Below are 13,805 nucleotides of genomic sequence, written 5' to 3'. Positions count from 1 at the left end.
GGCTGGCCCGAAGGGGCCGGGGCCCGCAGGTAAGTGACAGCGGCAGCGCTTCGCCGTGGCTACGGGCTGGTGGGTGGCGGTCATGCTCCGGGACAGCGGGCTGGGCCGTGCCCCCTCCCCGGCCTGGCGGCGGGGCTGGCGCCTGCAGCGCGGAGGGACCTAGAGGCCTTGGGGGCGGCCGCGGTGACGGTGGCAACAACATCAGCTAACGTGCCGCCGGGGCGGGGAAGGGGGGTGGGCGGTAACAGAGGCCCGGGGGCCGGGGCGGCAGTTAGGGAGCAGGCCGGGGAGCCTCTGGCTGGGCCGGAGCGCCTCCGTGCGAAGTTCCCGAGTGAGGGAGACTGGCGTCTGAGGGCCTCGGGCAGAAATAACTGTCCCACAGTTCGCTGTGGTGCGGTGAGAGGTGGCTGTGGGAGCCACCCTCTTCCTGCACAAGTAACGCCGGGTGTTTCTCCTGTACGTCTAAGGTGCCTTCATGAATAACTTAAATGACCCTCCCAACTGGAACATCCTGCCAAATCAGCGAGAGCCCGGGGATGAAGGCAGCAGATGGAACTACGCCTTGCTGGTCCCCATGCTGGGTTTGGCCGCCTTCCGTAAGTAGTGCCCAGGCCTGTCTGCTGGGGCTGGAGTGCCTGGCTGCGCTCAGACATCTTGCCCGCCGGCCAGAGGGGATTCTCTGAGGCAGCACAGTGAGACCCTGTCTAGTTATTTTCTCTGGTCTGCTCATCTATAATGTTATAAACAGTAAGCACAGTTTATAGTATTAACGCAACTGCCATTTTTCACACATGGAATTGAATCTGCATTTACTAAGTTCCAGTTTACAAAACTCTCTCAGACATGTGGACATATGAAGTGCTAGAGAGCCCAAAGGTAATAACCCAAGGGAGCTGCTGATGTATATTTATTTCTTAGAGCAGTTCCTGCTTTGGAAACCTCCGGTTTGTTTCCCCATTTTCTTCTTTAATCCAAGAAATGTATTTATTAGCAATAAAAGACTAGGGGAGATTTTACTTCAAAGGAAACATGATCATTTAGAGTGACTTACTGTGAAACATGGACCCACTGAAATGCATTTTGTGGGACGTGAATAGGAGTGAATACCACTGGGGAGGCCAGGAACGAAAGTTTGTTACCACTTAATAGCTTCTTTAGAGACATAATTAATCATACTCATCAATGCTATATGTTTTATACTCATGTCTGAAGTCTCATTTATATATGATAGGTTGGATCTGGACCAGAGAATGTCAAAAAGAAATAGAAAAAGAAAAAAAAGAATATTATAAAAAACATTCATCTTTACAAAAAGACCTGGAAGCCAAATACCGAGATACAATCACAGAAAATCGTCGCACAGTTGCTCACTTGGAGTTGGAGCTTGAAAAGGAACGCAACAGAACCCTGAGTTACCGTGAAGCCCTCGTGTCCCAGAGTCGCAAGCTAGTAGAAGAAAGAAGGATGCTAGAACAGGAACAGGAGAAGTTAGAGCGAGAAAAACAAGTCCTTTTGCACTCGGGAGCAGCAGGTAGCTTGTACCAAAGTTGTCTGGCAAAGGAAGAAGAATGGCAAAAGAAAGCCAATATTTTACTAAGGGAATTTGAAGAGGGACTTAAAGAAAGACAGGACATCTACTGCAGTCTTGTTGTACCCAGAAGCCAGAGACTAGAAATAGAGAAAAATCTGCTAGTTAAAGCAGCAACCGATCCTGTTGCTATGGCTCTACACATGGAAAGTGGCTTAAAAGATATTTTCAAACATGATAACTACTGTGGCAATATGCTGAACAGAAACAAAAGTCAAAATGGAAGACTTATGTGGCTGTATCTGAGATATTGGGAACTAGCTATTGAACTACAGAAGTTCCAGAGGGCAGAAAAGACCATGTTAGGAAAACAGTAAGTAGGGGAACTAATGGGATTTCACGTGATCCACCATGCATAGTAGGGACAATCACAGTTGTAGTCTGAAGCTGTTAAATTCTCCTACTGTGTTTCGATTTCTCCTCCTTGTTGCACTTGTATTTGCATGGGACATGCGATGTTGGTGCCTTTCCTTTCACTGTCTAACACCAGATGCTCTGGTGAGCTATGCATGCTCTTAAACTCTGTGAGTGTGTCTGTATTGCAGACTGCTGTGTAGTATAGAGATATGCCAGCTTCCATAGGTATTAGAAGCAGCAAAACAGAACTATGTTTAGAGTGATTTATCTGGTTGATGGGTCATACTCCATCAACAGAGAAGGGTGATTTGTCTCCCCCAAGTGGGGTAGCGCATTGTGCTCCCAATCCCTGACGTTTTACATTATGTCTCAATGCTTTTTTTTTCTCTATGTTTGTTTAAGCAAGACTGATTTTGAAGCAGATATTTGGAAGAGACTGTGTGTGAGCAACATAAATGTATATATGTACATTTCTATAAATATATATATGTCTGATTGTGTATAAATGTATGTATTAGTATTCTGAGGGGAGGAATAGTATGATTATGTTTCAAATTACTCAGTCTTGCATTGTCTTCCAACTTAATACACAAATAGTACTTTATCACGGAAACATCCGAAAGATGCTAATTGAAATAACGCATGAAGGAACAGATTGATGAAAGTCTCATTGGAGCCAGGAATCCGTGTTTGAATACCAGAGAGTGTATAAACTCAAAGTTATAGTGTCATCATACTGGAGATATGTTAAGAATACTTAAGTTTTTCTTTCAGTCAAGGTTTTAGGCACCCAGCAGTGTGCCTCCGTTATGGATGTCACTGCCGCTGCCTCTGCATCCCAGCGCACGGCCCGGTACCTGGTTAGCGTGCAAGAACCTCCTGCTGTGAGGTTCTTGCACGTAGCACCTGTCTCTGGTCCTTGGACAGGTCCGGTTTGTTATTCACAGATAGGAACCTACATGCAGCCTGCACTGGTAGCCACTGCCTCCCTCCCTGACTGTCTCAGTTCTCCCAGAGCTGAAGTGTGTTTGTCCATGACTCTTAAATTTTGAGCTTAGGGCTCACCACTTCATGTACGCATGACCAATGAAAGCCTACAGATACACAAGTTTTGCAAACTTTTAAGAGGGCTTTTTACTTTAGTTAGCACAGGAAAATAAACAGATCTCTATATTAAAAAAATAATAATACCCCATTGCATTTCCATGCTTGAAGCCCCTAAAAACGTTGAGTATTCTTTGGGTCCTTGTAGCAGTAGGAACCACCTTCTTTTCAACTGTGCCGTGTATTTTGGATAACTTTTTTCTTCCTCCTTTCTGATCCAGCTTTAGACCTCAAAGGGGCAGTGTTTGCCCTTTTGTTTATAACATCTGGTCTTCTCTGTTACTTGACTTTAATTAGTGTTGGTAGGTTGTCAGTTCTTTAATTAGCAATTCTTTATTTCCTGAGGGCTAGACTTGACAAACACGTTTACTATAGGCAATCAGCTACCGCATGGCTCAGAAGCAATATGGCTAAGTGAATGCTTATCCAAGTTTAACAGAGAACTCCAGCAGATTCATTTAGTCTAGGCACAGAAGACAGCAGATAAATCTTTTCAAGTAGTGTGTGTGACCTAACACAGTTACCCACCAAAAATCTCTAACATGAAACAAAATTCTTAAACAGAATATATGTTTCCCAACTACTCAGTTTTCCAGTTGTGATTTTGCTCACCTTGGTGGTGCTAATTATAATGTTGTTTTGATTTATTAGTCTCTTATGTGCTGATTTTATTTTTTTTTTTAATTTTTTTTAAATAAAGTTGTAGTAGACAGACAGACCTAAAAAAAAAAAAAGAAAAAGAAAAAGATACTGTCACAAACACTAGAAAGGCCAAAATTTGTCTGGATGCCAAGAGTATGCAGGATGAGATGAGAAAGCAATTGAGTTACTACTCATCTGTGACAGCCTGAGCCAAGCTGCTGTAACTGGCCATATGCACATGCCCTAATTGCCCAGTAGAACAAATTAGTTTGAACAACTAATTACCCTGTGTGTAATTCCTCCAGGATGTGGAAGGTGTCTGACTGCACAGCTGTGGTGCATTTCATATGTACGTACAGGCAGTTGAGCAACTCGGCTGACAAATAGTAGCCAGTGAATCAATGCCAATGTAAAGACTCATGCCTTGACTTTGTACATATTCATGAGTTCTTAGTATTAAAAGATCACATATTTTATGCTTTTTCATAGTTGTCACTGATGTCACTCAAAATGTTTAAAGAAAATGTAATCAAGAGGGTAAAATACTTCTTTTCAGTATAAATATGTAAGTTAAAGCATCATACGCTCAGTTGTACAGGGTTGGATGCAGCATAATAAATGTTTGATACTTGCTTTCACTTCTTTAGGAGTGCCAATTATTTGTACAGCTAATTGTTGAACTATTGTTCATGGACATTTTGCAGATCAGTGTATTAAGACTGAAGAGTTATTTGTTTTGAGGAGGATTTTAAAAGTGTGTAACTGGTATAGAAGCACCGTTCCTGTTAGTTTCTACAAAAACTCATGTTTGCTGGTGTGTTAATTTTTGAAATACTCCCCCTTTGTAGGTCATTATGTTGAAAGTTCTGTTGTGAGCTTTATCTTGCCCAACAGCTATTGTTCTGGGTTGGTTATTTGTTTGGAAATGCCCATGTATATGTAGAATGCAAGAATAATTTGTTTTCAAAATATTTAATTAACATTTTTGGTTATGAAAATGGTCACTCACCTGTCAAACCATAACCATTAATAAAAACCCTTACATATTTCCGCACTGTTTTGTAACTTGGGCAAGGTGGGTGGGAGGAGTGGAATTTGCTATTTTATTCCAACTTTCTAAGCAAATTGCACGATTTTAAGGTTTTACAAATTGGACAGTTTTTAAATTGGCATGTAAAACTTTTGGTCTTTGTGCTGAGAAGAGAGTATGTTGGAAAGGTGTTTTTCTTTCTTCGGAAAGAGCAGCATCGTTAAACAGATGAGTGCACCAGCTTTAATGAGCAATTAAAGATGACCCAGCGAAAGACTGGGGTAATTCCTTCTGCCTGTCTCTTACATAGGATATTTTGCCTTCCTCCAGAATCCCTCACGTGTCTCATTCTGCACATCAGCTCCTTTTTGTTTCCCTGTGTGGATTTTCTTTTTTTTGCTGCTCTCTGTGAAGAGCTATGATCCAGCTGCTCTAGGACAGTGTTCAGACACTCTGGGGATCCTTGTTCCCTTCATAGAAGATCCTTAGTCTCTTTGTATTTGACACAATCCTTTGCACTTACCCATCCTCATCTTCACATGGAGGATGCCATCCTTGTGAAATACTGTAATGAGGAAAAGAGACTTGTTATCAAACTGAAAATAAGAGCTGATATTAGATTTGTTATTTTAACTTCAGTTTGAAATTACTGCAGTGTTCCAAGTCTTGGAGTTTGGAGTATCTTTTAAATGCATATATTGTTCAGGTGGGTCACACATCTGTGGGTCACAGCCTTCCCTGAAAGTTTGTAATATGCAGGTTGGAAGAGGTGTCCCAGGGCTGCGGGTTCCTTTCCAGATGAAAACTCAGTGCTTGGAGGTCCTGATAACGGTGCTGTGTTTGGTGGATGGGCTCCAGGTGTCTGCCTCACAGACATCCAAGAAGGAAATGTCCCTCAGGGAAGTCTTCAGCCTCATCTGAGTCCTACTGGGGTGTGCACTGAGAGCAGCTACACACACGGGTTTCGCCACTTCACAGCTAACTTGTCTCCAGTCCATACCCCACCGGGCAGTAGCTGTGCTAACGGGACTTTCCACATTCAGACACAGGCAAGGAGATGCCCTGACACATCTCATCCTTTCAATAAAAGCAAAAAGCATATTGTTTTCGGTGTGTCTGTTGTGCAGTACAGTTGCTCTCCTGGGTGCACACAACACAAAGAGAGACACAAACCACACTCTGGACTTCACAGAACTTGGACTGAGTGCTAGAAAAGGGAAATCTTCCTTAGAAAATGCTCCTGGGAGGGGTGGGTTAGGGGAGAAGAGGAGCAGCCCAGAGGGCCTGACCATCTTTTGCTCATTTTGCCTAAATAGGAGCTGCCAGAAAACCACTGCCATGACATGTCTTGCTCAAAGGGATGCTACGCTCTGGAAGTGCCAGCTCTACTCAAGCTCCCCTTTACCTCTGGCTTGTGCCTTTCAGTGCTCCTGCATGAGGGTGAGAAAATAGCGCGAGTTCCTCTGTGCAGCATACAAGGCAGAAACAGTGGTCAACGGTTTGGGTATTGTGGCAAAATAAATGGAATTTAAGTTATAGCTGTGATAAAAGGATGAAATTCAAGTTTATAGTTACAGTGGTGGTGCAGCTGGATGTGAAGGCTTTGCCTGTGTGCATGCCAAGGGCACAAAGTCATTAATTGACTGCCCGGTCCGGGAGCTCTCCAGCTAATCACTGTGTCGCTGCCACAGCGGGCGGATCTGCAAAGAAGTAACTCACAGAAATTCAGGGTAGCTTGGCAATGAGGACACCGAGAGATGTGCCAGCCGCTTCACAACCAACCAACTGACTGAGTACTGCAGGACCTCTCCCACCAGCTGGGGACACACCAGAGGTTTCCCCAGGGAGCTCCTGTTGTGTGTAAGCTGAGAGATGCTGTCTGTATGTGCAGATATACCGCTCAGCCACTTGGGGTGAAGGATGCAGTGCACAGCCAGGAATTTCCCCAGGCGGTTCCTGTTGTCAATTAAAGGATTGAGCAGCCATCCATAATTTTTTCAAGGCAGTAGAAATTGTTCCTGCCTATGCAAGAACGGGCACGTGGGGCTGGTTTTTGCTCGTAGTTAAAATGTGTTTCTTATGTAGTTTAAGATAATCAAGAAAAGCTGATCGTGCACACACTGTAGTGGTCACACAGGTCCACAGGCTGGATTATAAAAATTCACCACAACAACAGTGTGGGGAGTCTCAGACCATGTACTCCAGAAGACACTGTTGAGGGATGTTTGCAACATCAGCATCAGCAGCAGAACTCGAACTCATGTCTGGCAACGTGTGCTGGGTAGTATCAAGGAACACAGAACTATTTTGATACTGAACTCAACTTACATGGCAAAACTGAGAGACCTGTCACAATCTGATCAACCCTCTTAATACTGCTTCTATGGATTCTGGCAACCAGGGTAACAAAAGCTTGGCCTATTAATGGGTGGCAAAGAGGCCTTATAGCTGAACCTGGGTGCTCTGAGTGTGTACAGTCACTCCAACTTGTCATTCAGTATACGAGGCAAAAACATTACCCTTCTGGGCAGTATTCACAGCACCAGCCAAGGCCACCTGCTCAGTGACAACACGAACATACCCTCTGGCTCTGAAGTAAAAAGAACTACCTGAGCATGTGGTCAGATGAAACCTGATCTGGAAGTGCCACCACTCATCTGGAGTTGAAAAGGGATGGTGCTGAGCCAATTACCATCAAGGTCAGAGTCAGACAAGGGGGGTCCAATGTCACCCGATTAATCCACTACTCTGCAACCTAGAAAAAGATGGCTATGGATTCCACCAGAGCAAATGCTGCCGTGTGGCAAGAACAGGTTGCCACCTTGGCCATTGCTGGTGACTTGGTCCTGCCAAGCAACACATGGGAGAGGATGCAAAACACGTCTCCCTCGTAGAAACTTTTTGGTGAGTGCACTGATCTAAAAACCCAGGAAGGAGAAATGTCATGAGTTTTTCATCAAACCCACGCAGGACTCTTACACTATCGATGACTGCAGCCAATGGAAGGTGTTCAATATAAGCCAAACAATTAAAAGATGCAAAGTTATTGGTAAAATAGCCCTGAAAGTGCTACTGTGTATCATTCTAATGGCAACAACCAAACAACTGAAAGTAAATGATGCCCCTGGAAACAAAGAATCTGTGGAAGAGTTTGAAGAGTGCAAAGGGATTGTGAGACCTGCCGTGACAGCCATTCACTGCTGTGCACCCCCAACAGCCCTGTGCTCCAGCCTGATCCCAGCCCGAGCCGTCCAGCTGCTGGAAAAACACCTCTTCATCCTTCTCTTTATAGGTGCTCCTGCGGGTTTGTATTTCTGAGACACCTCACTTCTGAACTTTATTTACACAATCAGAACTAAATCCTCAGCTAAGGGGTCGGTGCTTCGCATTATTAAACACTACCTCCCCCTTGTGGCTAATGGCTCTTCTAGCCAGCAGCCTCAGCGGCACCTTCTGTTCCCATGAGCTCCTCCGGAGCACATCTCCGACGCTACATGGTCAGGGCTCGCTGGTCCAAATGCGACTGCAGCATAATAACGAGAAAGATGAGAAAAACCCGTGGTGCTTGGTGACCAAGACAGAATGAACTTATCTCCACTGAAGTGGGTATTGCGGTAGACCTCTATGCAAAGGTGGCATGCAGGAGCTGGATGTAGTTCAGCAACCTATTAGCATCTCATTGTATACTACAGCACTGGACAAGAAAAGAGTAACAACTAAAGAACACTGTTCCTTGCTTAATGAACATGGCAAACAACAACCTACTATTGTCAACATGTTCTGCTGCCTGCTAGAGATGCATGTGGTGAGAAAGATGCAAGAAATAGCACTTTCCTGGCTAAGAAATTTAGGGTGATGCTAGCCATCGTGAGATCAGATAATTTGGTGCTGCCCACAGAAGCATTTCTACACCTATCCACCTTACCTGTAGTTCCCCTCGAAGAGATCCCAAAGGTGAAATGCATTCTTTAAAGATGAAGGCAATATTTTGGGGGTCTTCTGAACGTATGCAACGCAACATTGAGGACAGCACATCTTCCTTCCTGGTGTCAATGAGAGTAACAAAACAAAGAAGAAAGATGATGCTGCTGGACCTGATATTACTTCAGTGAAATATTTATATACAAACTGAAGTATTATGAAAAATACCAGTATACACAAAAATCGAGATCGTGCGTATTTCTGGAAGATAAAAAGAAGTGCCACATGGGCATCAGTGTCAGCTCAGTTCTGGAGGAACTGCAGCAGACATGATGTTCATAGCTTGTTGCCTTTAATTTTTCTGCAGCTAAGGACACTGCTACTTCCACAATAAACACAGACTGGCAATTTCTAGGCTGAAGGAAATTCCCAGACACCAGAAAAACACTCCAGAAAGGGATGCTCATGGAAGTTTCTCCTCTGCAGTCATACTTGCTGCCACAAAAGGACTTCTCTCCCATCTGGAGAAGTTTACAATTGTATGGAAAGAGATTTAGCCTCCAAAGCTTATTGGACTTCCCCAAAGCCTTCAAGGTATCCCTGCTTGAACTGCTGTGGGCCAACGGCAGCAGCTTTGGAGCACACACACATGGGAAACCAAATCATGCCAGCTGAGGAGCTGTGTCTTTTGGTTACTTAATCAGATAGAGTTTGAGAACAACAGAGCATAAAACTTAGATCAAGTTAAAAATCTACAGAACATTTCTTGTCAAGGTGAACTCCATAACCACCTGCGGTTGATTATTAGCCTTAAAACTAAGCAACTCTGAAAGATTTTACCTGCATATCTCCTGTTCTAATATGACCATTAGTGTCCCCCATGCTAGGGATTTTGAGTCTCCTCCTGATCATGGAGTTTAGTGTTCCCTCTTTGCACAGATGGTCAAGGATTTTACTCATTGGCAGCTCATAAAAGGATTTTGTGTTTTCTCTCCATAGTTTAAAAGATGATCAAAGCATATTTTTCCAAGGACAGGCTGTCAGAGAGAGCATTTAATTTAACCTCTGAATTTTCTTCTTCTTCTTCACTTTTATTACATCTTTCCCACTATATTCTTACCACCAACTCTAGCGGGAGGTGTCTGCCCATGGCCGGGGGATTGGAACTCGATGATCTTTAAAGTCCCTTCCAACCTAAACCGTTCTATGATTCTATGCTTCCAAATGAGAATCCTGTGCTTTAGGCATTTAGCTGTATAGTCACCACTCTCTTTATATTTCCATCTTGTCCTGTTTCAGGCTCATCACACAACCAAGAGTAATTGCGATTGCTGTATACATTGCTTTGACTGCAAAGTAGAAGCTGACTGAAAAAATGACTGATTAATGCTGGTGAGATATTGCTATGGAGTCACTAGTGTAAAAGATTTCACACCAGTATCTGCTACAGTACTAAAAAGGGTCAGAAAATAATGTAGTTAATCCTAATAGCATGGAATATTGCAAGGCAAGATTGGAGAACAAACTTGGTGTTTATGATTAATTGCCTTTAGCTGCAACTCTCTATAAATATCACTCTGAAAATATTCAGAGAGTTACAGGCTTGTCCTATGTCATACAGAGGATGCTGGAATGACATGGAAAGGACCATATTGTATTTCATTCCTGAAACTATGACTGGATGCAAACCACATATATTGCTGCTACTCTCTGCTTTTTTCAATGGCTTTAAATGAAAGGAATTGGGTTTCTTAAAGAACAGGCTCCTGCCCTGTCTTTCTGGTTGCTTCTTGTCCTCCCCTTCACCGGACCCAGCCAAAAGAGGTTCCCCCAGTGCAGTCCCCTCCAGCCCATGGTGGAGGGCAGAAGACGACCTGGTTGTTCAGCCAGGTCCTTTAGTCAGTCAACTCAGTTCATTTACAGGAGAGAAGAACCTGCCCTTCTCCATGTGGGGGTGGCTTCCTGCAGTGCAAATGAGCTGTGCTGGCCCAGAACTGCCCATGCCAGCATGAAGAGAGACCCTCGCAAGATCAGAAGCAGGAACGGCTGCTTGGTGGTCAGCCTGGGAGAGGGTGTCAGGCCCCACCTGCACCTCGGGGGAGGAGGGCTTGTCTCTCAGCCAGGGAGACAGGGTACAACAGACACATCAGGGGCTGCCCATAGCCAGGAGCCCCTCAACCCAGGTGGGTATGGCACCATGGCTGGACCTGGCCCCTCAGAGGGGAGCGAGCAGCTCCATCCTTGCTGTTGTCCTGATTTACACCCCCGTTACCCCTCTACTGCCATTTCTTTATTGCTACCCCCTCTCATACTCTTTCCTAACATCTTCATCATCCTGCAAGATGAAAGACATTTTCATCCAATAAAAGAAATACACCTACATTCTTCCACAAATGTATATATGTGTATGTTCCAGTAAAATATATGACTTTTAGAAAGGGAATATTTCATTTTTTAATCAAGATATTGTAAAATTGTGAGTTACTTACAGACAGATTGGCCTGCTTTTTTATATACTTTTGAAAAAATAGTACATTAAAAATATGGGGGTAGTGGACAAAAATACAAATGTGTCATTAGAAATGTTTTAATATAAGTAATCCAATCTAAAGGTAAGACCCATTTTCTCCTGTGTTTGTAATTAGCAATTTGCAAAACATGTGTTGTTTAGCAGCCTATATTGTGAGAGGATTGATTTCGTAGGTGTTTACCAGCCATAACAAACCCTGTGGGACACACCACAACTAAGCCCTGTGTCACTTGAAGGAGAATCTGACCTTAGAGCAAAGGAAAGGGCTCTGTCAAATAAGCAAGTGACTGTGTGTGACTACCGCAGAGCAGCCCCAGCTTGTTGTTCAAGTCCACAGGGTGGCAATGTAGACAACTCCTCCATGCAATTGTGGTCACGTTTGAGCTAGTGACATTGCTACCGCAGGTCCTTCAGAAAAAAATGCTATGCCTTCCAAGATCATTAGCTATGCAATTACACTGATAAAGAAATTTGAGCTAGATGCTATACCAGCATATTTGCTTCTGCAAATATTTAACAACTGATAGATAACTAACAACCACTGGACCCTGGCATTACCAAAGTAAGATAAACATCTCCGGAAAGACATTTTAGATTAAATTAGTAGAATGCAATCTGGAATGTAATTTTGGATCCCGATGGAAACTGCTTGCACATGAAACTTAGCAGAGAGAAAATTTCAGGTTATACTAACACAACTGTGAATTTATTTCATATCCTATTGATTTGTCCTCATATAATTTGACTCCCAAAGGAAGCTACATTAATTCCTTCCATGTCAGCTTGCATTGCGCTTAAGAAGAAACATGCTATTTTAGGTTCAACAAATTCTATACAGAATTTTTTGATTGTAAAAGATTTCTGATTACATAGAATCATTAGGTTGTAGCTGTAAGCTATGTTGCTTGGACATCATGTAATCATGATCTGATTAAGTTATTGAAAGAGACTCTACACATGACTTTGCAAAGCTGTAGAACTAAAGCCTAAAAGTCAGGGAATGTAGGAATGTTACAAAATAAATTAGGGAAGGATGTTGGTTTTTTCCTATTTGTCTTCTGTCTGCTCTTTATTACTGCCTCATGTTCCCTATAGCATGAACACAAAGATTATCCTCCAATGATGCGGGAGGCAGAATAATAACCCAGATGAGTTGTGAGCTCCTGGACTGTGCCGTTTCTTGCTGTTGACCAATAGGTCAATGTCTTTCTACAAAGCTGGAAGTTGAAGAGCTGTGATTGTGGAAGTTGTCTATTGCCACTTATAAGTGAAAATTGATTTTTCTAGAGAAGGGAAGTACTGTAGTCATTTTGGACTTCAGTAAAGCAGTTGCTACGTGACCACAACTGGATATATTAGGTGAGCTAAATAGAAGATATAAAGTAAACAAAGAACTAGGTAAAGATCTGATGATGATGGTAAGCTGTGCTGAAAGCAGAAATGATGGTCTAAGGGAAGGTTACTAATGCAGTTCCTCAAGGATCAGTTTAGGAACAGTCTTTTGTCATTCTTTCACTAATGACTAAGGATAAAAAGGAGTAGCATGTTGGTAAAATACTCATAGCACAACTCAGAAATATTCAGAATGCTGAAAAAGTATCATTCAGGACAAACTGAGTAGCTCAATGTACCACAGTAGCTGGGTGAAATTTAAAATATGCTTTTGGTAACTTGGAAAAAGAAACTCTGATGCAAACTGGGAAATATTAGTTGGAACTGCCAAAGGAGAAGAAAAGCTTTGATCCAGTCGTTAATCAGGAGACAGCTCATCCACAGAGCTGACGGGATCACGAAAAAGGCAAGTACTATTGCTAGGCAGACTGATAGAGATATTTTAAGTAACGTTAGGGAAATATTAATACTTGATTATAAGTCACAGGGAAAATACATCTAAGCTACTGTATATAGTTGTCTATGCGAAGGATGAAGACTTTTTTGATAACTTTTCTATTCAAGAGGTAATCAAGAGCCTTCTTGGGACATAAGAGGAGTGAAATTCTAGACCAGCATTTAGAAAAGAGTACAATAAATAATCAGTTTTGAAGCAGCGTGATAAGATTGTAAAGGGATGCTGTGATATGTCCACCTTCTTTGGCAGGGGCTGGACTTACAAGATCCTTTCTAGTTCTTTAGTTTGACCACCCCGTATCATTCTATTCAATAAGCCTGTATGGCTTAGCTGACAAAATTCTTACGACATATACTGTGTTAGATTTTATACATAGTTTTCAGTGGCAAGTACTTACATTTTGATAACACCGAGGTACAAATGGAGCAGTCTAATTGTATGTTATTATTGTACTGAAAGAAATAGGATGTGAATAGTGCCTGTGATGTTTGTTAACCAGTATCTTTTTTATTTTTGACCAATGTATCATAGGGTCATGAAAAGGTGAAGGGACCTTGATTTCAAGCCCGTTTACAAGAAAGATGCTATGTTCTTCAGACCTTGTTCTATGATTAGAAGCGTTAGGGTAAGCAAATTATGCTTATGATTTTAAAGGTCAAATTCTGTAATCCCTTTCATTCTTCATCCTTTTTGTTAGAGCATTTAGTAGAGTAAGATCGCTTACAGAGAAGGAAGAACATGTTGCGGTAATTATCACGCATCAATTATACCATTTTGTAAGCAT

General features: G+C 42.7%; 1 protein-coding gene across 1 annotated transcript; it reads left to right on the top strand.

Moving 5' to 3' along the window:
* The first annotated feature begins 63 nt into the window (after positions 1 to 63).
* On the top strand, positions 64 to 4,328 carry CCDC127 (coiled-coil domain containing 127). Its single transcript, XM_074146990.1, has 2 exons — positions 64 to 596; positions 1,232 to 4,328. The coding sequence occupies exons 1-2, from the start codon at positions 476 to 478 to the stop codon at positions 1,903 to 1,905; spliced, it is 795 nt and encodes a 264-aa protein (XP_074003091.1). The 5' UTR covers positions 64 to 475; the 3' UTR covers positions 1,906 to 4,328.
* Positions 4,329 to 13,805: the final 9,477 nt, after the last annotated feature.

Source organism: Numenius arquata, chromosome 4 (assembly GCF_964106895.1).
Source record: "Numenius arquata chromosome 4, bNumArq3.hap1.1, whole genome shotgun sequence".
Lineage (NCBI taxonomy): Eukaryota > Metazoa > Chordata > Aves > Charadriiformes > Scolopacidae > Numenius > Numenius arquata.
The sequence above is the reverse complement of the archived record's forward strand: the minus strand, read 5'-3'. Positions and strand labels throughout refer to the sequence as shown.

Bases quoted from the DNA above. Each gene is read 5' to 3' on its own strand.
- CCDC127 (XM_074146990.1), top strand. From the start codon at position 476: ATGAATAACTTAAATGACCCTCCCAACTGGAACATCCTGCCAAATCAG. The intron at 597-1,231 runs GTAAGTAGTGCC...TATATATGATAG, and splicing joins GCTGGGTTTGGCCGCCTTCC to GTTGGATCTGGACCAGAGAA.